Below are 22,629 nucleotides of genomic sequence, written 5' to 3' on the forward strand. Positions count from 1 at the left end.
ATTCTCCCCTGGAAAGGTGGCCATTGGTCCTTGGCCTGGTCCCTGGTGCCCCTTGCAGGAAGCTCCAGAAATGACAGGGATCTCTTCTGTTACCATCCTAGCAGGGGATGAGGGAAGGTGGAACCAGAGCCCCTTCGCTGCCCACCCGCAGCTCCCCAGGTGGGCGGACATCCCGCCCTGGTCCTGGATGGGCAGGGCGTGCAGGCATCCCCTTCCTTGGTCAGTGACTCCTTCTGAACTCCACTCTTGGTCCCCAGGAAGCCCTCCCTGACTCACCTCATTTTCCTGTGTTCCTCAGCGCCTCCTGTCCTAGTGTCATTGTGGGTTCACTGACAGCTCGTTCACTAGCCTGTGAGCTTGCGGGCAGGGACAGTGTCCCGTGCTTTGCTCTGTTCCCGTGTTGGCGTTGGTGGTGCTCGGTGGGTGCTGGGGACTGGCGGCACATGGATGAGTGCTGGGTGAGTCTCAGCACCGGTTTCTGCTTCCTGTGCTTCACGCCCGGCCCTTGTTGATTCCAGACATCGCCAGTCTTGCTGATGAATTCAAGGATCACTTGGTACCTGACCCTGGCTGCCAGTATGACCAACTGATTGAAATTAACCTCAGTGAGGTGAGGAAGGGACCTGGGTTGGGGGGCTCTTAAAGGGGGAGGGGACACTGCTTTCTTGGGACCAGGAGCTGGCACAAGTCCTGCCTGGCCTGGCCCGTGGTTCTCGGGGTGGGGGCGGGGGGAGATGAAATTCCAACCGTGGGGCAGTGGGGGGTGGCTGTGGCTGGCAAATCAGAAATGGGTGGCAGTTTGGCTTCCCGTGAGTTTAGTGGAGGCGAAGATTTCACTCTGGAGCTTTGTTTCATTAGCAGAGTTGAGGCAAGGACCTGGCCGGGTGTGGCACCCTGAGGCCGCACACCTCGGCAGGCATGGGGAGAGTCCGAGGAAGCAGGCTGGGTGACACAGGCCAGTCTGCTCGGGCACGGGAGCAGGTGCCACTGAGCAAGGCCGCCCTTGGCCGTGGTGATGCGGAGGCAGTAGTGAGGTTAAGTGGATGCATTTGTGTGGTAACAGTCACTTGTTTGCTCTGTGCCAAGCACATAGCCATATACCTCACGTTGATTCATGAGGATCAGCACATGGGAGGTGCTCGGCTGTAATGGCAGCTAGTGGGGAGGGTGAGGCCAGCCTGGACCACTTAGGAAGATCGTACGCCTGAGGAGAAACAGCACCTGTTGCTCAGTGCTTCCTGAGTTCAATCCCGAGGAGCACAGTCAGTCAGTGAAAGCATTCATCTGTAATGCCATTCTGTGGAGTGTGAGACAGGAGGTTCATGCCCAGTGTAGGCAAGTGAGTGACTAGCGAGACCCTGTCTCAGAATAAAACATTAAAAAGCACTGGGGCCGGGCATGGTGGCGCACCCCTGTAATCCCAGCACTCGGGAGGCTGAGGCAGGAGGATCATTGCGAGTTTGAGACCAGCCTGGGCTACAAAGTGAGCTCAAGGCCAGCCCGAACTGCATAACGAGACCCTGTCTCAAAAAGATAAAAACAAAAAACACAGCAACAGAAAAATAAAAATAAAAAGCACTGGGGCTGTAGCTCAGTGTGAAAGCGATTCCAAAAGCAGTGGAGTCTGGAAGAGGACGGGTGTGTGAGGCAGGTGGCTGCTGTTCGCTCCGTGCCTCTGCCGTCTTCGAGCTCTGTGTCACTCCTGAGCTTTGGCTCCTGGGGTGCAGAGTGGAGATGAGACCTGCTCGGCGGGGCCGGGCATCCAGGAGCTGGTACCTGCGCAGCTCCTGTGTGCTTCCTGGGACAAGGTTTGAGCCCCAAGGACAGGCGTCAGGCTCCCTGTGGGGACCAGGGAGGCTGAGAACAGAGGCGGGCTTGCCGCAGCACTCAGTCCCACCTCAATTCCTGTTCCTTGCATCCTTGTCTTTTCAGCTGAAACCGCACATCAACGGGCCCTTCACACCGGACCTGGCCCACCCTGTGGCGGAGGTGGGTGCCGTGGCGGAGAAGGAAGGGTGGCCTCTGGACATCCGCGTGGGTGAGTGCCTTCGGCCCCGCCAGCTGCCAGGGCTCTGGGCAGTCACCTCTGCTTTGTGATGCTGTCTGAGCAGGCACTTTCTATGATGGGTCTCTTTTAAAAATAACCTTTTCTTGGTGTAAAAAAATACATGTTTATTGTACAGAATATTGACAAGAAGGGTTTTTAAACACCTCTAAGGCCAGGCATGGTGGTGCACATGTGTAATCCCAGCACTCTCTGAGGCTGAGGCAGGAGGGTCACAAGTTTGAGCCCACCTTCAACAACTTATCGAGACCTTGTCTCAGAAAAAGAAAAAAAGCCTGGGGATATAGCTCAGTGGGAAGGCCTTGGGTTCGGTCCCCACGTTGCAAAACCAGACAAAACACCTGTGAGATCCATCTCCACTCAGGAACAAGCTCTTCAGGAGTTACACTGCTTCTATCCATGTGCACTTGTTTTATAGACACAGTCACACCAGTGCTGCATTTGTCATACTCTGCATGTGGGGACACATTGGCATGTCGGTGTCCCTGGCATCTGCTACTATGAGGAGATGGCACAGCGTAGCTGTGAAGAGCTCGGACCCTGGGGCCACAGGCCTGGGTTCAAATCCTGGCTCTGCCGCTTAATAGCTGGTACCTGAGCAAGCTGCCTGCCCTCTGCCCAGCCAGGAGTGATAGTTGAACTTGCCCTTCCGGTTGTCCAGAGGGCCACGAGGGGACATGTGGGAAGAGCTTCCTGCTGTAGCCAGCATTGAGTAGCATGCTGTGCTGTGCTCACCCTTACGAGAAGTACATTTTAGAAGTCTTCAGTGGCTTAATGACTTGTTAGAGACAGTCTTGGTATCTGTGTGTAGTGTGGTATCATTCAGTTTCATTAACGTTTTGAATAACTGACAAACTTTTAAAAAGATCTCACTACTCCAATCATAAAGCAGTAAAGCAAGCAGAACCTAAGCTGTGGGCAGTGGCATGCACCTGTAGTGTCAGCTACTTGAGAAGCTGAGGCAGGAGGATCTCTTTAGCCTAGGAGTTCCAGACTAGCCCATCCAAAAAGAAAAAAAAAAGAAAGAAAACAAAATATGTAGAAAAGAAAAGCCGTTAACCTCTCCTATCAGCACCAGTCGGCAGTGATCACTAACATTAGCATGAGCCCTTGGGTGTGCATGCATGAGCTGCGCTACTAGTCTGTGTTCGGTGTCTCGGTCGGCGGCTTCAGTGTTCAGACTGGTTCATGAGCAGCTGGTCCTTTACTGCTGGACACTTAAGTTGTTTCCAACTTGTCGCTGTCATAACAGTCTCTGGCCCACCCCAGCTGGTGAACGCTTTGGACCAGATCTAGGGTTTGAGGGCAGACAGAGACCTCCGGTCCCTGTGTCCTCGGGCCCTGACCCCACCTCCCACAATGCACCAGGTCTCATCGGCAGCTGCACCAATTCAAGTTATGAGGACATGGGGCGCTCAGCAGCTGTGGCCAAACAGGCATTGGCCCATGGACTCAAGTGCAAGTCCCAGTTCACCATCACGCCAGGCTCAGAGCAGATCCGCGCCACCATCGAGCGGGATGGCTACGTGAGTGCCTGCCCGCCCTGCCCCCGCTCCCCACCCCGCTGCCGCTGCAGTGTGCTGGCTGTTGGGCCTGGCTCACCCGCCCTTCCTGCCCGGCACATCCCTCCCCACAGCTCTGTCTCTCCTGCCGCAGGCACAGATCCTGAGGGAGGTGGGCGGCATCGTCCTGGCCAACGCCTGCGGCCCTTGTATCGGCCAGTGGGACAGGTGAGGCACCTCTGACAGCACAGCCCCTGTGTACCGGGTTGGGGCCCCAGAAGCTGAGAGGTGTCACAGGTGGAGAAGAGACGAGCCCACGGCCTCGGGGGCTGCTGGAGAAGACCCACGGCGTGGTGCAGTGGGGCGGATGGGCTGCGAGGAGAGGGAGAGACTGGCTGAGGCCTGGGCTGGGGCGAGAAGCCCATGCGCCCACACGCCGACGGCACAGCAGGGGCTTGAGGGAGCCGCTTGAGGAGGGTGCCACTCTGCTCAGGAGCGCCAGGCCTCAGTGTGGGCTCTGCCTCTGTCCTCCACGGTCACACACAACCCTGGCGACCCAGGGTCTGCTCCTGTGCTGTGAGAAGTCTGTTTCCTTCCTCAGTTGCGAGCTGGGCATGCGCCTCAGGAACCTGGCCCATGTGGTCCTGGGATAGGCCAGGTGACAAGGCCGGCTGTCCCTAATCCTGTCCCTCTGGCCTGACAGGAAGGACATCAAGAAGGGGGAGAAGAACACAATCGTCACCTCCTACAACAGGAACTTCACAGGCCGCAATGATGCAAACCCGGAGACCCATGCCTTCGTCACATCCCCAGAGGTGAGGCCACCTGGCTAGGTATAGCCGGGACCCCTGAAGTCCTGCTCCTGACGTCAGAGGAGTGCAAGCTCATGGGCTGCCTTGGAGGGCGGGGCTGCCTCATGTCATCAGGTCCCCAGATTTCTGTGGAGCAGTTAGTGGGTGTGGGCAGAAAGTGAGGACTCTTACTCCAGGGACAGATGCCAGCTTTCTGTCCTCTCACCAGCTGCATGAGCTTGCTCAGGTCCTGACCCTGACTTTCAACCATAGGATGCTTCCTTGTTCACCATTTTTCTTCTTTTTCTCTTTCTTCCTTTTTTTTGAGACAAGGTCTTGCTCTGTAGTCCAGGCTGGCCTTGAACTTGCAGCAATCCTCCTGCCTCAGCCTCTCAAGTTCTGGGATTATAGTTGTAGACCACCACACTTGGGTTTTTTTTTTTCCTTCCCAATACACTGAAGATTGAATGCGGGACCTCTGTACCGAGCTACAGTCCCAGCCTTTTTTGAGACAGGGTCTTGCTGAATTGCCTAGGCTGAACTCAAACTCAAGTTCTTCCTGCCTCAGCCTCTCAGAGTCCTGTGATTACAGGCTTACAGGCATGTTTGTCCCACTACTGCCAGCTGCTGCTGCTGCTTTTTTTTTAATCAGTGTTACTCAGGCCAGTCTTGAACTCCTGGGCTTACGTGATTCTCTGGCCTCAGCTTCCCAAGTAACCTGACTTACGTGCCCACCCCGCAGCTTGTTTCTGAGTTGAGTGTAAGTTGGGCCTGCTGTCAGTGTGGGCAGAGTGAGCTGAAGTGCTCCCGGCCCGCGGCGGCTCTCCTGCCTTCCATCCCCTGCACCAGTGTTGGTGTGCATTCCAGAGATGCCCATGCTTTTTCCTCCCTCTCCGCACTGCCCAGCAGAGATGCTCCCATCACGGGCACATCGGTGCGGGGGACAGGAGAGCTCGTACCAGCCCGGCCTCGGGGAGATACCGCAGTGGCTCTGGGGTCCCCGAGTTCAGTGGCCTGGGCATCTCCTGGGCTCTGGGGGGGGGACATGGGTGATGCGTGCTGACCGGCGTAAACCGACGGCCTCTGTTCAGATTGTCACAGCCCTGGCCATCGCGGGAACACTCAAATTCAACCCAGAAACCGACTTCCTGACAGGCAAAGACGGGAAGAAGTTCAAGCTGGAGGCTCCAGATGCAGATGAGCTGCCCCAAGCGGTGAGCCGGGCCTGCCCAGCCCGGGCGTCCCAGGTGCTGCCTGCCCAGCACCCGTGCCTCTGCGCCAGCCCGGCAGGCAGGGGTGCCGCTGTCCTTGGCGGCTGTGCCTTGAGAGAGAGAGAGAGAAGGCGCCTGGGGCGTGGGGAGCTTCCCTGGGGACCTGGGTACCTGACCTGTCCCCACCCCTGCTGCAGGAGTTTGACCCAGGGCAAGACACCTACCAGCACCCCCCGAAGGACAGCAGCGGGCAGCGGGTGGACGTGAGCCCCACTAGCCAGCGCCTGCAGCTCCTGGAGCCCTTCGACAAATGGGACGGCAAAGACCTGGAGGACCTGCAGATCCTCATCAAGGTCAGCATGGCCCGCTGGGCACTCGGCTCGCCAGCGGGAGCAGGCGGTGTCATGGTGAGGGGCTGGGCCCAGCTGGTCTGCGCGCTCAGCCGCCTGGGTGCAGTCAGCTGACATGCAGGCGAGAGGCCGCAAGAAGCGTGCCGGTTCCCGCACCTGTACTGTGACCAACAGCTCCGCGTGTGTTCCTGCCGGCCCGCGTCCTCAGACCTCGCCAGACGTTAACCCTGTTTGCCCAAGGGCCTCGAGGGTCTCCTACCAGGCAGCAAGAGACTTATCAGCTACCAGCAGGACCAGCTGTGGCCCTGGCTCCCCGCTGCCCAGCACAAGGCCTCATCTTCAGTGCTGGGCGGCTCCCAGTGGAGGGCATAGCCTGGAGATGCCCCTGCCCTCCCTGTGCCCGAGTTGCCCGTCCTGCCCTGGAGACGGCGGCTCGCAGCCTCTGCCTGAGCCTTTGGGCTGCAGGCTGTGCGCAGACTCTGATGTGTTTCCTTCATCGCCAGCCCCGCCCCCAGGTCCCAGCGTGGGCCCCCTCCCCCTCCTGGCTGCGTCCTGACCACTGTCCTCTGCCCACCCCTCAGGTCAAAGGGAAGTGCACCACTGACCACATTTCAGCTGCAGGCCCCTGGCTCAAATTCCGTGGGCACCTGGACAACATCTCCAACAATCTGCTCATTGGCGCCATCAACGTTGAAAACGGCAAGGCCAACTCTGTGCGCAATGCCGTCACCCAGGAGTTTGGCCCTGTGCCAGACACGGCCCGCTACTACAAGGTAGGCCAGCTCACGGTGGTGCTGGCGCCACTCCCCGGGGAGCCCGAGGACCTGACGGGGGGAGGCAGGACCCGGAGGGGCCTAGGGCAGTCAGGGCGAGGATGGCCCTCCCAGGCCTAAGGAGAGACCAGCAGCAGGCAGGGAGGCCCCAAGAACAGGCCTAGCCCAGGAGCAAGGGGGAGGGGCGGGGGGCAGGGCCACGCTGAGGTTACAACTGAGGGCCCTGCGGTGTCTCCCCCTGCTCTGCCCCATGCGTTTCACATCTCCTGCGTTTGCAGACAGGCAGCCGGGGCCACAGCCAGCCCGCCTTTGCCCCACAGAGCCTTGTTGGGCCTGATCCACCTGACTTTGGCTGCCAGGGGCCGGGCAGGTGGGTACTGCGCAGGTGAGCGTGGTGCCCTTGGCCTTGTGACCATGTCCCCGCTTGTCACAGAAACACGGCATCAGGTGGGTGGTGGTCGGAGATGAGAACTACGGCGAGGGCTCAAGCCGAGAGCATGCGGCCTTGGAGCCGCGCCATCTTGGGGGCCGAGCCATCATCACCAAGAGCTTCGCCAGGATCCATGGTGAGCCGAGTCCACCTGGCTGTCTGTCCACTACCCTTTGCTTGTAGCCAAGGGTCAGCTGCCCCACTGTGGCTGACCGAGGCCTAGAACCCATGCCTGGCTCCTGCGCTGCGGGCGCAGCCAGGGCAGAAGCGCTGCGGCCCCTTCACAGGCTCTCGCCCACGTGATCCAAGCCACGCTGCTCCTGCTCGAAATTCAGGCCTGTGCGGCACAGGCCTCGCGGTCGGAATTGTTCCCCTCGTGACCCTGTCTGCTAGCAAGGCCCCAGCCTGCACCACACACACCTGTGCTGATGCCCCTGGTGACATGAGCCCAGGAGTCACTGCCTGTCCCAGCAGAGGCCTCACCGGTCAGGAAGGGCAGCTCCCTGGGCAGGGGGAGGCCAGTGCCACCTGTTGACCAACCCACTGCCCTCCAGAAACCAACTTGAAGAAGCAGGGCCTGCTGCCTCTCACCTTCGCCGACCCCGCCGACTACAACAAGATCCACCCCGTGGACAAGCTGACCATTCAGGGCCTCAAGGACTTTGCTCCCGGCAAGGTCAGGGGCGCGCGGGAGGGCGAGCTGGCTGGGCAAGCGAGGGCGGGTGCCCCTAGATGGTGCCGTGGAGAGCCGGGGTGGAGCCAGCACTGGGCGCCCCGTCCGCTGCCGATCCCCCCGCTGCACACCCACACCTGCCTCCTCCCGCAGCCCCTCACGTGCGTCATCAAGCACCCCAATGGGACACAGGAGACCATCCTGCTGAACCACACCTTCAATGAGACCCAGATAGAGTGGTTCCGCGCCGGCAGCGCCCTGAACAGGATGAAGGAGCTGCAGCAGTGAGGACGCTGCCTGCCCAGCCGCCACTGCCACCGACGCGCAGCCGCTCAGGGCCGCCGGCTTCACCGGGCTTTCTGCTCCTAGACGGCGCCACCAGCCCTGCTTCCTGCCCTCCCAACCGTACCCAGCCACTGAGGTGCAGCCCCTGCTGTCCTGCATTGTTTGGTTCCAATCTTGGGTGGCCCTGTACGACTGTATTTATTGTTGAGGACAACACTCCCTTTTACAGAAGGTTTTATTCTGCCTGATCGTCCCAACTGGCAGCCGAAGGAGCTCAGAGAACCTTTTGTTCTTGCAAGAAAAATAACACTGACTGCTCCTGAAGAGTGGCTGGTGTCTGTGCTGTTTGTTGTCAACTCCAGGGTTCAGGGAGGGTCACTGCAGCAAGACAAGTCTGTCACCTCTGGCCCCAATCCGCCTGCACAGGCGGCAGCCCCACATGAGTCCCTACAACTTCGCTGGTGGGAAGGAGCTGCCACCTGCTGGCCCCCGGCCCCTGCCCCTGCTGTGCTGCAAGAGGCTCCTGCTGTGCTCTGGGCCTGGACACAGGTGTGGGGCCAGCGAACCCCACAGCCTCACCCTCAGGTCCACAGCGGGCTTGGCTGACTTAAATGCTGAGGGAAATGGGTGCTCTTCCTGTTCCAGCCCATGGGCACCCAGCAGGCCCAGGAGCAACAAGCTCAGCCAGCCCTGAGCCCAGCCTGAATCTTTTTTTTTTGTCTTTCTGAGACAGGGTTTCACCACACAGTCCAGCCTGAAGCTTGCAGCCCCGGGTTCTGCACTTTGGGGTTCACCATCATCTCCAAAAGTGGCGTGGACCAGCATGGCAATTCATTTAGTGACCTTAGATCATGATATTGGCTGTTGAGACAAAAGAGTACGGCCCTTCCTTGCTGATCTGCCATTGTTTATTAAATGTTTCTTACGACCTGGCCTATAATCCCAGCTATTCAGGAGGCTGAGGCGGGAAGATCTCAGGTTGAGACCATCTTGGACAGTTACTCAGAACTGTCTCAAAAAGTGCTGGGATATAGCTCAGTGGAAGAGCACATGCCTAGTATGTGCAAGTGCCAGGGTTTAATCCCCACAGCTGCAAAAATAAAGTCCATGGGGACAGCGGGACTTTGAAGGATCACTCTGGGAGATTAGGGCAGGGACTTCAAGAGATCACTCTGGGAGATTAGGGCAGGGTGGTAGGGGTGGGCTGGTTGGTGGTGCTCCTGGACCCCCCACCCCGGGCAGCTCAAGGGGGTGCAGACTCCTCAGCATCCGCTTCACTGCTGGTTTCCACGGCCTGGGTAGGGTCACTGTGGAGCCTGGGATAGGCTAGCTGTTGGTCCACCAGGAGAGGAGGCCTAGCCCAGGCTCAATGATGGACCCCTGCCAAGGAGAAAGAGCACCCATGTTTTACACTGGGGCTGAGGCAGGAGGATCACTGCAAGCTTGAGGCCAGCCTGAGCTACATAGTGAGACTCAGCCTCAAAATAAGCATAAAAAAGGGCTGGCAGTGTAGCTCAGTGCAAATGCCCTGGGTTCACCAGTCCCACCAAAATAAAACCCTTGGGACTTCCTTTGGCATCGGCTCTGCCCTGCAGGTAGGGGACTGACGCCCCCACCCGTCTTAAGTATCTCTGCCAACTGTCACCCTGTGGTCGCGCCCTGCAGAACACGCGGCCCTCCTGGCCTCGGCAACAGGCCAGGCCCACACAAGAGGGGCCCGGGCCCAGAGGCGGCGGAGGGGCTTCCCGGAGCACAGCCCCCCGGGAGCCGCCCCACGGCCACGCGCCCCCATGCCCGCGCCGGGCTCTCACCACGAGCGAGTACGGCGCCTCCTTCCGAGGCTGCTCCTCGCTGGCCGCGGCCTCGGCCGACCTGGGCCCGGTGGGCGAGGTGTCCACGAAGCTCTCGTCCACCACCCGGAAGCGGATGTCCTCGCCGGTGTCCATGTACAGGTCGTGCGCGCCCTCCTCCGTCTCGTACTCCCACACCCACACCTGCTCCGCCTCGTCGCTGGGGCGGGTGTCAAGGCCACAACCGGACCAAGGCGCGGGGGCGGGGTCCTCCAAGAGCCACCCAGCCGCGGACAGGGACAGGGCGGTGGGCTGGGGCCTCCCGCCTGCGGCTGGCCCGGGCTCCTGGCTGACCCCGGGGCCACGCAGGCCCTGCTCCCGCCGCCAGCCAGGGATCTCCTCGCCCCGAGAGCCCCACCCGCCCGCACCCGGAGCCGCACTGCCCCCTAGCGGCAGTCCCGCCCTGCTGAGCACTGGGTGCGGCCGCACACAGACCCTCGGGCGGGGACGGCCCGGCCGGGCGCAGGTCTCACCGGGCGGAGCTGACCAGCAGGGCGGCCCTCCCGAGAAGAGATCTGTGAGGTGCCTGCCCAGCGACACCTGAGCGAAGTGAGCCGGAAGGGGCCGGTGCCCACGCCCCTGATGGTGCACAGTGCTGAGCTCTGCCCCGCAGACAGGCGCAGGGGCAAGGTCACCGGGCTTAGCGGGGGCAGAGCCCCAGGTACTGCGGGGGCAGGCACGCAGGCCAGGAGCATCGGGTCACAGGCCCTGAGCAGGCCCTGAGCAGGCCCGAGGGACTGCACACCGCCCTTGGGAGGATACAACTTGGCCGGCTGCTGCAGCGACTCCGGGGGAATGAGGATGTCATCGAAGAACCCTAGGGAGACTGGGCGAAGAGAAGGTGATGGCATGGCCCTGGCCCCGGGTCCTTACTCCATGCCGCCAAGGGGCAGACGCCACCATAGGAACCCGGCCTGCTGGCTTCCGAGCCCTGAGCTGTGCCCACCCCGGCCTGAGCAGCCCTGGAAAAGCTGCGAGCACCTGGCCCCCAAAACCTCAGACAGACCTGCCAGGCACCCCAGGGCCCTCCGCCAGCTCCAGCGCCACCCGAGAGCCGAGTGACAGCCTCACTGTGAAGCTGACACTGGCCGAGGACCTCACTCGCTCCCTTGCTGGGCCCGGGAGGCCGAGCCCGCGTCTCGGACCCGAGCTCTCCGGTGCCGCCCGGCCGGGGAAGGGCGGCTTACCGTGCACCCCCTCCGGGCTGCAGCCCTTGATCTTCCCGATGAGAATCTCATCCAGGAACGGGTGGAACACCACGTAGCGGAAGTGGACTGGAAGGAAGGGCACATCCCTGTCGAGCAGGCTTGGGAGACAGCGCCTCAGCAGTGGGTCCCTGAGCACCCCCCGCCCCGCCAGGTCACTGCTGCTCCCCATATGGGGCCAGCAGCCGCTGCCTAGACCTGACGACTGGCTCCCAGCCCCTGGGATGAGTCCAAGGCAATTCAACCTTGCCCCTGGTCCCCTTCACGCTCTGAGCAAGGCAGCAGCAAATGACGAAGGAATTGGGACTGGAAACAAGTCCCCGTCACCTGCTGACTGGCACAGCTCCAACCTGGAGCACAATGCTAAAAATGCCTGGAAACGGGGTGTGGGGGGGGTGGTCGCCTGGCAGTCACCTCTGTGGGTGCTCAGGCCCTGGCCCAGGTGATCCCATTCATCTGATCCCAAGGAAAACACCAGCTAAGGTCAGTGCCCACATCAGATTCTGCCCCAGCCCCCCGAGAAGCCACACTGTCACCCCCAGGCGGTAACCGAGGAGCAGCCTCCTGCGGGTTCGTGATCCCCCTGCCCTGGATGTCATCGTGGGGAGGGGAAGCGGCTCGGAGAGGCTGAGTGACACAGCTGTGCTGCCCCAATGCGCCCAGGGGACTCCAAGTCCTTCCCCAGCAAGGCCAGCAGGCGGAGTCCCACCTTCCTGGGGCAGGGTCACCCCTCACAGGCTCCATCTGCTGTATCCTCCCAGCCTCAGTGCCACCTGCTTTCCTGTGCCCAAGACAGGCGGGAGGAGAACAAGGCAGCCAGAAGACCTGAGCCTCGCTTTCCCCCCAGGGAGCCTCAAGGAGCCAAGGGATGAAGAGCCCATCCCCCACATGACCCAGCATCCAGCCAGGTCTCACATATCTGCAGAGCCTCCACCAGGTTGGTGCCAGGCCTGGCTTGGGCACTGGGCTTAGAGTTTGGTGCCAGGGAGCTCCCTCTGAAACCACAGACAAAAACAAGTAGTGGGCTGCACATGTCCACCAAGGGATGGAGGGATAAACAAAACGTGGTGTGCATACAATGGAATATTAGTCGGCCTTGAAAAGGGAGAGGGCAGGGATGTGGCTCAGCATAGAGCACTTGCTTAGCATGTGAGGCCCTGGATTCCACCCCAGCATCACAAACAAACAAACAAAATGGAACCCCATGACCCAGAAAGAGAGGGCACCCGGCCCACCTTTGGTGTGGGACGCCCCGTCCCCTGGAAACACGTAGGAGTCCTCCAGCCTAGTGATGTCAAACAGGCAGATGCAGAGTCCCACATTGTACACGACCTGCAGGGATGTGTGTGACACATGCTCATGACCCCAGGACCTGTTCCCTACAGGCTCTGCAGAGATGCTTGTGACTAAGCCACCAGCACCGGATGGAATGAGCTGGGTGTGGTGGCACATGCTTAAAATCCCTGTAATCTCAGCACTTAGCAGGCTGAGGCAGGAGGATTGCTGGGAATTGAAAGCCAGGCTTAGCTACACAGTGAGTTCAAGGCCAGCCTGGACTACACACCAAGACCCTGTCTCAAGAAACCACCACCAAGAACAAAGAAAAGATGGAAATGTGACTCTGCAGGAGGTAAAGGGGGTGACATGATGGGACCTTAGAAGGATGCAGAGCTCTGGCAAGTGCGGGGTCGTGGTGACAAGACAGAGCCAGCTTCCAGTGCCAGCTCCACCACTCACTGACTGCCTGTCTGAGCCTCAGTTTCCCCATCTGCAAAAAAAGAAATACTAGCCAGGTGTGGTGATGCACGACTGTAATCTTAGTACTCTGGGAGGCTGAGGTAAAACCATCACAAGTTTGAGCCTAGCCTGGGAAACTCAGCAAAGAAAAAAGAAAAAAAAAAGGGCTGGGGATGTACTTCGGTGTGCGAGCCCTGGGTTCAATCCCTAGTACCTCATCAAAAGAGAAGCCAGGCATGGTGGCACATACCTGCGATCCCATCACTCAGGAGGCTGAGGCAGGAGGATCACTGCAAGTTTTGAGGCCAGCTTGGGCTATATAGTGATACCAGAGAGGAAGGAAGGAAGGAAAAGGAAAAAGAAAGACCTGCTGCAGTGTTGTTAAATGAACAGAAGGGATGAATGTAAAGCCCCTATCCCAGTGCTTGGCCCGTAAGTCAGAACTAATAATCAGTCAAGGACCCTTGTTGTTACCAGTGAGGCTCAGGGAAGGAATCGCGCGTTAAATCTCTGTCCAGTGTCCCAAAGCCTGTGCTCACCGGTGAGCATGAAAGCCACGGCTCAGCCGCACCGGCTCGCGTCCCAGACAGAGGGGGACACGGAGGCGCTGGCACTGCCACACGAAGAACACCCAGGTCCGCACCACGGTGCCCCAAGCAAGCTGCGCTCTGCACCCTCTCATCTGCCATCCAGGTCACCCCCCACCCCAGCCCTGGAGGGAGCAGACACTGCTGAGCCCCGCTGGCTTCAGACACTAAGGACATGAGCACTCTTTCAGGGTGCCCTCAAAGGCTCTGCTCTGTCCCCAAAGGGCCCCCAGTCCCCTCACGCCGCCGCCCCCCCCCACCTGATGCCCCACCACGGCCCACCTTCTACCCACGAAGTCACCAGAAGCCATCACCAAGGACTCCGTGATACTCCCCATGCCCCCGACCCGTCCTCCTGGGAGGGACCTCTTGCTGCCCAGGCAGCCAATCTGCTCCCGGGCCCCTTCTCGGCCCATCACCTCCTGCTGCGCTCTGATGAAGACCAGCACCCCAAAGAGGGGTGCCCCAGGGACGGCGGCCAGGCTCCCACCTGCCTTCCCAGCCCACCCTCCCCGCTTTACCTCTGCCCGGCCACCCCAGCCGTGTCCGTGCCCTGGCAGGTGCTAGGGTGCCTCCTTCCTGGGGCCTCTGAACCTGCGATTCCGCTGCCTGCACAGCTCTCTCTGCACCCCCGACTCCACACCCCCAAAAATGAACACCCCATTAGCTCCACACCATCGGATCTCAGCTCCAGCGCCACCTTCCACGGGCGCACAGGTGGGTGACACAGGTGTCCTGCAGGGCACTTCCCCAACTCCTCCTCCACTCCCCCACCGCACCCCAGGCAGCGCCTCCCCGCTTTCCTCCATCCAATCCACAGGTAAGTAGAGAGCAGCCGCTCTGCCAGACTCTGGCTAAGTGTGGGGGACTTCGGGGAAGAAAACAGACTAGGGGAGGGAAAAGGAAAAGCAGTACCCAAGTACGTGCACAGATAAACAAGGAAATTCCAGGTGAGGTATGAGTGCCTGGAATCGCAGCACTCAGGAGGCTGAGGCAGGGGGATTGCTGCAAGTTCGAGTCCAGTCTGGGCTACACAGCGAGATTCTGTCTCCAAAAACAGGAAGAAGGAAGGGAGAAAAGAAGGACAGAAGGAAGGGAGAAAGGGGGCAAGGAAGGGAGAAAAACAAAAAGAGAAGAAGTGTGATGAGTTCTGAGGAGGGGAGAGTGATGGCAGGAGCCAGCCGGAGGCAAGAGGCAGGCCACACAGGTGCGCAGGAATGGATGAGAAAGCTGCGGACAGCAAACCCCACACACTGGAAACTGAAGCCCGGACAGAATGACTTGTCAGAGACGGCAGAGTGATGGGAAGTGTAGAATCCAGGGCTTCCTACTTGTAGTCACTATTTATTTACTCTGGTCTGGGGACTGAACCCAGGGCCTTCCACCTGGGCTACCTCCTGGCCCTTTTCTATTTTGAGTCAGGGTCTAACTAAGTCACTAAGTGGCCCAGACTGAACTTAAACTCGTGATGCTCCTGCCTCAGCTTCCCAGAGTGCGGGGATTTTACAGACAAGCACCACCACGCCCGGCTCCATGTTTCCCTTTTGATGCCCTCCAAGCTCCTTGCGGGGCTGGCAGCACCGCGCCCCATCCCGCTACTTGCCCAAGGCCGTGGCTGGGCGCTCCCTGGGCCCGCGCGCCAACCCCGTACCTTGTTGGCCAATTTCTTGTTCAGCTCCTCGGCAATGGAGTCGTTGAGCTTCCTGTCAAACTGCCACGGGGGGATCCGCACCGTGTCCACCATCTCCACCAGGACGAACATCCCGCCTCCTCAGGGCGCTCTGGGAACCGGAGAGCTGGTCACGCACCGGGGCCCGGGGACGGTGGGGACCCGATCCCCCTCGGTGCCCGCACCATCGCTGAGATCCCACCACCCCCACCCGCCAACACAGGCCGGCAGCGGGGAGAGCGAGCTGGGCCTCGGGGGCCCCATGAGAGCCGTGTTCCACCACTGCCACGGAAGGAAACCGAGGCCCGGCGGGAGCAGCTCTCCACGTAGCTCTAGGGGTGCCCAATCCGGCCACCTGGCTCCTGCCCGCACCACTCGGGGCCGCCACGCACCGCGTCCCTTCACCCAGCGGCCTCAGGATTACACGACGTGCGCGAGGATCCGAATCCTGTCGCTTCCGGAGAGTAGACCAATAGGAAGCCTCTGCCCGCCCCCTGACCCTGGACCGGGCTGCTTACAGGCTCCTGCGCGGGGCGGGGGCGGGGCATGGAGATGGACGGGGTGGGACCTCCTTTAACCTGCGCGAAGCTATCAAACCGTAGCAACTGCAGCGCTTTCTGGTTGCTAAGCGACCTTTACCGCCATCCAAGTTGGGTCATCGCTCGCGGGGACTGAGCCATACATGTCCTCCTTGTTTGTCTAAAACTTCCTCTGTACTGCAGCCAGAGTTATCTTTAAAAACGTCAATATAAAGAGCCCGGTGTGGTGGCGCCCGCCTGTAATCCCAGCACTGGACAGGATGAGGCAGGAGGATCACTGCGAGTTCAAGGCCAGCCTGAACTGCAGAGTGAGACCCTGTCTCAAAAAGACAAAAAACAGCAAACGCCAATATACCCAGATGTGTTCGTGTCAACCTGCAATCCCAGCACTCCAGAGGCTGAGACAGAGGATCTCAAATTCAAACCCAGCCCAGGTCAATTTAGCAATTTAGCAAGACTCTCATAAAATGAGAAATTAAATGAAATTAAAAGGAGCTGGAGGATGTAGCTAAATGCAAGGCCCCTGGTGCAACTCCTAATACCACAATAACAAAACAAAACAAAAAGTTGGGAAAATATTGTAGTACGTTTTAACCAAAATAACAATCCAGCTGGGTGTGTTGATGCATGACCCTAATCCTAGCACTCAGGAGGCTGAGGCAGAAGGATTGCTGTGAGTTCAAGGCCAGCCTGAAATACATAGCAAGAACCTGTCTCGAGAAAATAAATGAATAAACAATAAAAAAGAAGGAAAAAAAATGGTGGTTTAGCTCTGTGCCACAGTGCCTGCATGGCAGAGGTGAGGTCCTGAGTTTGATTCCTGGTACCACCCCCCAAAAAAGAAAGACAGAAAAAAAGGAAAGAAAGAAAAAGGAATATTAATTTTGACTCCTGCATCTCTTTTTTTTTTTTTTAACTCATTATGTAGCCCCACTGGCCTCAAACTCTCAGCAGTCTTCCTGCCTCAGCCTCCCAGAGTGCTAGGGTCACAGGTGTGCACCACCACACCTGAATACCTGAATATTTTTTTGCCATTGTTGTTTGGTTGGTTTGAGGATGTTTGAGACTTTGTAGTTCAAGCTGGCCTTGAACCTATTATGTAGCCCAGGCTGGTGCTGAACTCACAGCAATCCCCCTGCCTCAGCCTTCCAACTGTTGGGAATACAGTTGTGCACCCCATGTCCAGCTGTTTATATTAATTTTTATCCTCACAACAACTCATAAGGTAGCTGCTCTTATATCCCACCCCTCCAAACGGATGGAAGCCAGCCCGTGCCAGGCACATGCTGTATCAGACTCCAGCGGCAACATCTTCCAACCTCACTTACTATCTCCTTTTTCCCTACCCAGGACACAGAGGTCAGGGAAGTTGTCCAAAGTCACACAACTCATGTGACACAGAGCTGGCACCCAGCTCCAGCGCCCATGATCCTGGGCCAGGGATATAGCTCAGTGGCATAAGCGCCTGCCTGGCAAGCACAAGGTCCAGAGTTCGATTCCTGGTACCAAAAAAAGAAACCAGAGCCCGTGATCCTGAGGCCCAGAGAAACGACACAGTGACACAGGAGCTTCAGGAACTGCAGGTACAAAGGGGCTGGGGCAGAGCCAGGAGCGGCTGGGCAGAGCCAGAGGTCTCTAGGAGGTAGAGGGGTGGGTGGCCTGGGGGACAGAGGGACAGGAGCCAGCGCTGAGGCTCAGCCTTTCACCACATGGGAACCTGGCCAGGGTCCAGGCTGGGGGGCTGCGGGCACAGTGTTCCAGGTCCCCTGTCTTCCTTTCTCGTTTCGGCTCCCAGGCTTGCAACAATGATGCCCTGGCAGGATGGTTTCCTTGCTGTGAAGCCAGGACAGGCCCCTCTATTAATTCCCCCCAGCGCTCCAGGGCGCATTGGAAGCGCTTTCCAAAACCACCCTGGCGACTTGGTCCACAGCCTCCGTGACAGCAGAGGACGTCTCTATCGGGGGACCACATGGCCTTTGGGCCCAGCCCAGTGCCTGGCACAGAGCCATGCTTGCAAACCTGAGCCATGTGAATGGACAAAGCATAGCCAATGATGGCTGAGGGTCACAGCAAGAGGGAACTGATCAAAGCCGGAAGAGAGGGCTGGACGGCTCGGGCTCCCACGCCACATACTGCACAGGACAGGACGGGGAGCCTCCCAGCGCCTCTGGCCACTCTGCGGGAGGGGGCTAAGGACAGAATGGGCCTCAACGGGCTCTATCAGCAGAGCACTGGCCTTGGGAAAGAACATGAGGTACATCATGCAACAGAAAAGCACGAAGCCATATCAAAGAATAAGAATGCTTTTGTTCCCTGTACTCAGGATTAAAAACAGAGCCATTCCACTGAGCGAAAGCCGCAGTCCTTTGTATTTTTTTGTTTTGAGACAGGATCTTGCTATGTTGCCCAGGCTGACCTCGCACTTGCAATCCTCCTGCCTCAGCCTCCCCCATAGCTGGGATCACAGGGTATACCCCCAGAGGATGGCCTGAGGATGCTTTCTGCGTACTGCTGTAGAATGATATTCTGAGTATATTATTTAGTCTAAAAATGTAAAGTAAAAGCAGTGGGTATGAGACTTACCGTTTTACTTTATTTGTTTGTTTGTTTATCTTTTGTTTTTTTGAAACAGGGCCTCACTAGGTAGCTCAGGCTGGGTTTGAACTTGCAGGAATTCTTCTGATTCAGGATCCTGAGTGAAGGGGCTGGGGATTTAGCTCAGTGGCACCGCGCCTGCCTGGCAAGCGCAAGGTTATGAGTTCGATTCCTGGTACTGGGAAAAAAAAAAAAAAATCAAGATCCCGAGCTCTGGGATTACAGGCTTGCACCACCACGCCCAGCCCCAGCGCCCTGTTTAATAGTTTTCCTGAGCATTTATTGCCTTCCGACAGACATATTATAATTATAGTATTAGATCCTTTTATTGCCTGCTTGGCTGTCAGCATCACAAAGACAGAAATTTTGTCTGTTTTGCTCACTGTTCATTCTCTGGTGTCTAGAAATGTACCAGTAGCCAGGCACAGTGCCACACACCCATAACGCCAGCTACTCAGGAAGATGAGGCAGGAGGACCGCAAGTTCCAGGCTTGCCTGGAGAACTTCATAAGCAATCTCAAAGTAAAATTTAAGGCAGGGTGTGATGGCACAGTCCTGTAATTCCAGCATTCAAGACAGGAGGATGACCAAAGAGTTTGAGGCCAGCCTGGGCTATATAGTGAGTTCAAGGCCAGCCTGCAATACATGATGACATGCTGTCTCAAAAGAAGAGAAAAAAATCAAAATAAAATTTACCAAAGGCCCACGAGTAGTGGTGCACACCTGTAGTCCTAACACTTGAGAGGCTGAGGCAGGAGGATTGCTGCGAGTGTGAGACCAGCCTGGGTTACAAAGTGAGTTCAAGGTCTGCCTGAACTGCATAGTGTGACCTTGTCTCAAAAAGAAAGAAGAAAAGATTAGCCCTGAGCTAGACCTGATCCGGGGAACTCACTGGTGGGCGAAGAATTTGACCCTGAGCTCTCTAGCAGCCAGAGAAAGAGAAAAGCATTTCCATGACAACCGGCAAGCTCCCAGGTGTCAGGACAGCAGATCCTCCCAATCCGATGGGAAGTCTCAGAGGGCTCTGCAGGCGGTAGGGGTGGAGGAGGGGCTGACGACCTGGCCTGTCTGTCTGCATGGCCAGCCGTGCTCATGGGGGCTCTGTGGTTGTTTTTTTTGTTGTTTGTTTTTTGTCTTTTTGAGACAGGGTCTCGCTATGCGGTTCAGGCTGGCCTGGAGCTCACCTTGTAGCCTAGACTGGTCTTGAACTCCCAACGATCCTCCTGCTTCAGCTTCTCAAGTGCTGGGATTACAGGTGTGTGCCACCATGCCCGGCTGTATTGTTTTGTTTAATTAGAATTTTTTCTCTTTTTATTTTGAGTCAAGATCTCACTGTGTTGCCCAGACTGGCCTCAAACTCTTGGTGATCCTCCTGCCTCAGCCTCTGGAGTGCCTGGGCCTACAGGTTGGTGCCACCATGCCTCATTTCATGTGGGCACTTCTTTTCTTTTTCTTTTCTTTATTTTTGTCTTGGCAGCGTTTTGTTATGAAGTACAAGCTGGCCTTGAGCTCACAGTGATCCTCCTGCCTCAGCCTCCCTAGAACTGGTATTACAGGTGTGCACCACCACATTCAGCTTTAGAGCCTCTGCATTTTAAGCCCAGCTTCATCTCGGGCTGTGTCAGGTTGGCCGGGTTTCTTACCCTCTCTGTATCTGACCTTCCACATCACTGAGAAGTGGCCCTGTCACCTTCAGGGTCTCTGTCCCTTCAAGGGTTATATGGGTTCAAAGCCACATGGTCCTGGCCTGTTCCCGGCGCTGGCAGTGACAGGAAGAGACTCACAGCTCAGGTGGAATCAGCAGGATTGGGACTGCTCGGCTGCTCCACCGAGGGAGGCTTTCTTCCTTCCTTTCTTTCTTTCTTTGGAGGAGATGAGCTTTGGAATTCTCAGCTTTTCACAAAAATAGCCTCTCGGAGACCGGTTGCAAGCTGCAGGATCTCTTTGTTACTCAGCGGCTGGTGGGCGGGTGGGCGGTGCTTCGGCTGCTCATTCCTCAATGAACAGCTGTGCCAGCCCAGATCACACTACCGCGCCAGCCAGCCAGCCTCACTCAGCACACGCGGGCTGGGGACAGGAAACCCAGACGCCGAGGGAGGGCTCAGGTCTGCAGCCCTGGCCTTGACCTTGTCCGCGGCAGACCAGGCCTCAGCCTCCTCAGAGCTGGCCCTTGAGGCAGGCAGGGTGCTGCCGGTCTGTAATCCCAGCACTCGCGAGGCTGAGGCAGGAGGATCACTGCGAGTTCAATGCCAGCCTGGGCTACAGAGTGAGCTCAAGGCCAGCTTGAACTGTACAGTGAGACCTGGTCTCAAAAAGCACCAATAAAAAAAGAAACACCACTCACATACCCACCGGCCTGCCACACCAGCCTTCTCCCTGTTGCTCCCCCGGCTGTGACTTCTCCCGAGGTCCTGGCAAGCCTGGTCCTTCCTGTCACCGGGAGCTCCAGAAACCCTCCAGCTCTCGGCTGGCAGCCGCCAACTGCCACTGAAAGGAGAGCTGGGCTCTGCGCCACCTCTGCAGCCAGGGTCCCAGCCAGGCCAGGGTCCTGAGGACTTGGGGGGTGGTTTCCAAGGTGTCAGCAGGGTGGCAGTGCGTGGGCAGGAGCGTCACAGGTGCCCACTGAACCCCAGGGTTGCTCCCAGAGGGCAGGTGGGTGTGCTTGAGAAACAAGTGCAGAGACCCAGATTTAGGCTCCTAATCTGTCACATCATTGCTTTTGGCCACCTGACACGAAGCCCCTCAGCTGCTACTGAGCAGTCTCCTCCAGGCAGGAGAGATGCTGCCTGAGAGGGGTTTTGAACCCACGGCCTTTGAACTGAGCTGCATCCCAGCCCCACTTCACCCACCTCTTTTTTCCTTTTTTTTTTTTTTTTTTTTAGATGGTCTCGCTGTGTAGTCCAGGTTGGTCTTTTCTTTTTTAGGTACTGGGAATCAAACTCAGGACCTTGTGCTTGCCAGGGAGGCGCTTGTGCCACTGAACTATATGCCCAGCCCCTCCAGTTTGGTCTTGAACACACTGTAGCCCAGGCTGGCCTGGGACTTGAAGCAATCCTCATGCCTCAGCCTCTCATGTGCCAGGATTACAGGCATGAGCCACCACATCAGGCATCCCTTCCTTCGTTTTTTGAGATGAGGTCTTGCTGAAATCACTGAGTTACTCAACATGCCATCCTCCTGCCTCAGCCTCCCAGACTGCTAGGGTCACAGGCACACAGCATCACACCCATGGGTGAGCACTTTGAAAATGGTTCTCTTTGACGGGGAGGAAGACCGAATCTGAGAATTCATAGGGGGAAGGGAGCTCCTCTGAGTGGAGCCCTTGGACCAGAGGTGGAATACAGTCAGAACTCAGCCCCAGGGAACCCCTGGCAGTGTTCATCTCCAGTCTCTCCTATATAGTCAGAAATTAGAAGGGTCTGAGCCCGGTTGTTCTGGGAGGTTCTGGAAGGTTCTGGAAGGTGGGATGTGTGGTGGTGTGGAGTGGCCCTGCCCCAAACACCCTCTAGCCAGTGGCTGATGGATGATGCTGGAGAGTCCTGCCTCAGCAGTCCCATAATGGCTCAGAAGTGCATGACTGAGTGCAAGGTGTAAATGAGGTCAAAGCTCATCCCCTGTCAGAGGATCCCTCAGCACATTACACTCACCTATCCTTTCAGATATTTTTTTTTTTTTTTTTTTTTCTTTTTGAGACAAGGTCTCACTAAATTGCCTAGGCTGGCCTCAAACTTGCAATCCTCCTGCCTCAGCCTCCTGAGTAGCTGGGATTATGGGCATGTGCCAGCGCACCCCCCACGTCTTACTTTAATAAACCTCGTTTGAAAATGCGGGCCTGCTCAGTAGTACTAAGTGGCCCAGGGAAGACTCCTTCCCAGCCTAAGCTGAGGTGGAAGGAGGCCTCCGGCACCCCAGGGCCCTGGGCTGGGAGTCCTCACTCTGGGGAGTCTCAGGGGACCACCGTGTTAAAGGAGGGGCCCAAGGGCACTGGGCAGGGGGCTGAGTATAGACCCCGGGTTGTGTGATGTGGACTCTCCAGGGGCTCTGCGAGCAGGGTCCCCCCACCCCACCTGCGCGCCGCTGTTGGTGCCTGCCCCGCGTCCCCGCAGCTCCCTGGCCCGGCGGGGCAAATTACACCCCGGCCCAGCAATAAAAGCCACTTTGCCAAACCAGAAGCTCCGGGGCTGAGAGCCACGGCCGGCCCCGCCCCCCGGGGCCTGGCTGGAGGCCGCAGAGCCCGGCGTCCCTTTAAAGGCGGGGAGGACCCGCGCCCCGGCCCTCCCGGCTCGTGCTGACGTCAGCGGGGGCGTGTGTGAGCGCGCGGGCGTGCGGGTGAGTGAGGGGCCGAGGGGCCGCGCCGCACACTCACG

General features: G+C 58.1%; 3 protein-coding genes and 1 long non-coding RNA gene across 6 annotated transcripts in view; 3 read left to right on the plus strand and 1 right to left on the minus strand.

Moving 5' to 3' along the window:
* Positions 1 to 8,409, plus strand: part of Aco2 (aconitase 2, mitochondrial) — a 37,887-nt gene extending 29,478 nt beyond the window's left edge. Inside the window, exons 8-18 of the mRNA XM_005379352.2 lie at positions 519 to 610; positions 1,933 to 2,038; positions 3,434 to 3,591; positions 3,722 to 3,795; positions 4,271 to 4,382; positions 5,450 to 5,572; positions 5,767 to 5,922; positions 6,501 to 6,692; positions 7,126 to 7,258; positions 7,677 to 7,798; positions 7,949 to 8,409. Of these exons, the coding sequence (XP_005379409.1) occupies positions 519 to 610; positions 1,933 to 2,038; positions 3,434 to 3,591; positions 3,722 to 3,795; positions 4,271 to 4,382; positions 5,450 to 5,572; positions 5,767 to 5,922; positions 6,501 to 6,692; positions 7,126 to 7,258; positions 7,677 to 7,798; positions 7,949 to 8,083 (1,403 nt within the window). The 3' untranslated portion in view covers positions 8,084 to 8,409. The remainder of the gene's footprint in view (positions 1 to 518; positions 611 to 1,932; positions 2,039 to 3,433; positions 3,592 to 3,721; positions 3,796 to 4,270; positions 4,383 to 5,449; positions 5,573 to 5,766; positions 5,923 to 6,500; positions 6,693 to 7,125; positions 7,259 to 7,676; positions 7,799 to 7,948) is intronic.
* Positions 8,410 to 8,966: 557 nt separating this feature from the next.
* On the minus strand, positions 8,967 to 15,614 carry Polr3h (polymerase (RNA) III (DNA directed) polypeptide H (22.9kD)). Of its 3 annotated transcripts, none has more exons than XM_013511356.1 (8): positions 15,521 to 15,614; positions 15,111 to 15,240; positions 12,790 to 12,903; positions 12,371 to 12,467; positions 11,118 to 11,204; positions 10,693 to 10,756; positions 9,892 to 10,090; positions 8,967 to 9,460 (listed from the first exon to the last, which is right to left on the minus strand). In XM_013511356.1, exons 2-8 carry the CDS (start codon positions 15,219 to 15,221, stop codon positions 9,407 to 9,409), a joined length of 726 nt encoding a protein of 241 aa, XP_013366810.1. In that variant the 5' UTR covers positions 15,222 to 15,240; positions 15,521 to 15,614; the 3' UTR covers positions 8,967 to 9,406. The 3 variants fall into 3 exon arrangements, with proteins under 3 accessions (XP_013366810.1, XP_013366811.1, XP_005379408.1); XM_013511357.1 differs by having other exon boundaries at positions 15,484 to 15,592; XM_005379351.2 differs by lacking the exon at positions 12,790 to 12,903.
* Positions 15,615 to 15,702: 88 nt separating this feature from the next.
* LOC102019997 lies at positions 15,703 to 18,016 on the plus strand. Its single transcript, XR_001232950.1, has 3 exons — positions 15,703 to 16,101; positions 17,018 to 17,250; positions 17,463 to 18,016. It is a non-coding gene; the product is annotated as an uncharacterized LOC102019997 (long non-coding RNA).
* A 4,445-nt stretch (positions 18,017 to 22,461) lies between these two features.
* Csdc2 (cold shock domain containing C2, RNA binding) overlaps positions 22,462 to 22,629 on the plus strand; it is a 10,803-nt gene continuing 10,635 nt past the window's right edge. The window contains exon 1 of the mRNA XM_005379354.2: positions 22,462 to 22,591. The gene's annotated coding sequence lies outside the window, so the exon portion shown is untranslated. The remainder of the gene's footprint in view (positions 22,592 to 22,629) is intronic.

Source organism: Chinchilla lanigera, unplaced genomic scaffold, assembly GCF_000276665.1.
Source record: "Chinchilla lanigera isolate Chin_1 unplaced genomic scaffold, ChiLan1.0 scaffold00012, whole genome shotgun sequence".
Lineage (NCBI taxonomy): Eukaryota > Metazoa > Chordata > Mammalia > Rodentia > Chinchillidae > Chinchilla > Chinchilla lanigera.

Coding starts and splice junctions, on each gene's coding strand:
- Polr3h (XM_013511356.1), bottom strand. CDS start 15,221: ATGTTCGTCCTGGTGGAGATGGTGGACACGGTGCGGATCCCCCCGTGG. Junction 11,205..12,370: donor CGGGGCGTCCCACACCAAAG/GTGGGCCGGGTG, acceptor CCTTCCTTCCAG/TCCACTTCCGCTACGTGGTG. Junction 10,757..11,117: donor CAGCCCGGAGGGGGTGCACG/GTAAGCCGCCCT, acceptor CTCTTCGCCCAG/TCTCCCTAGGGTTCTTCGAT.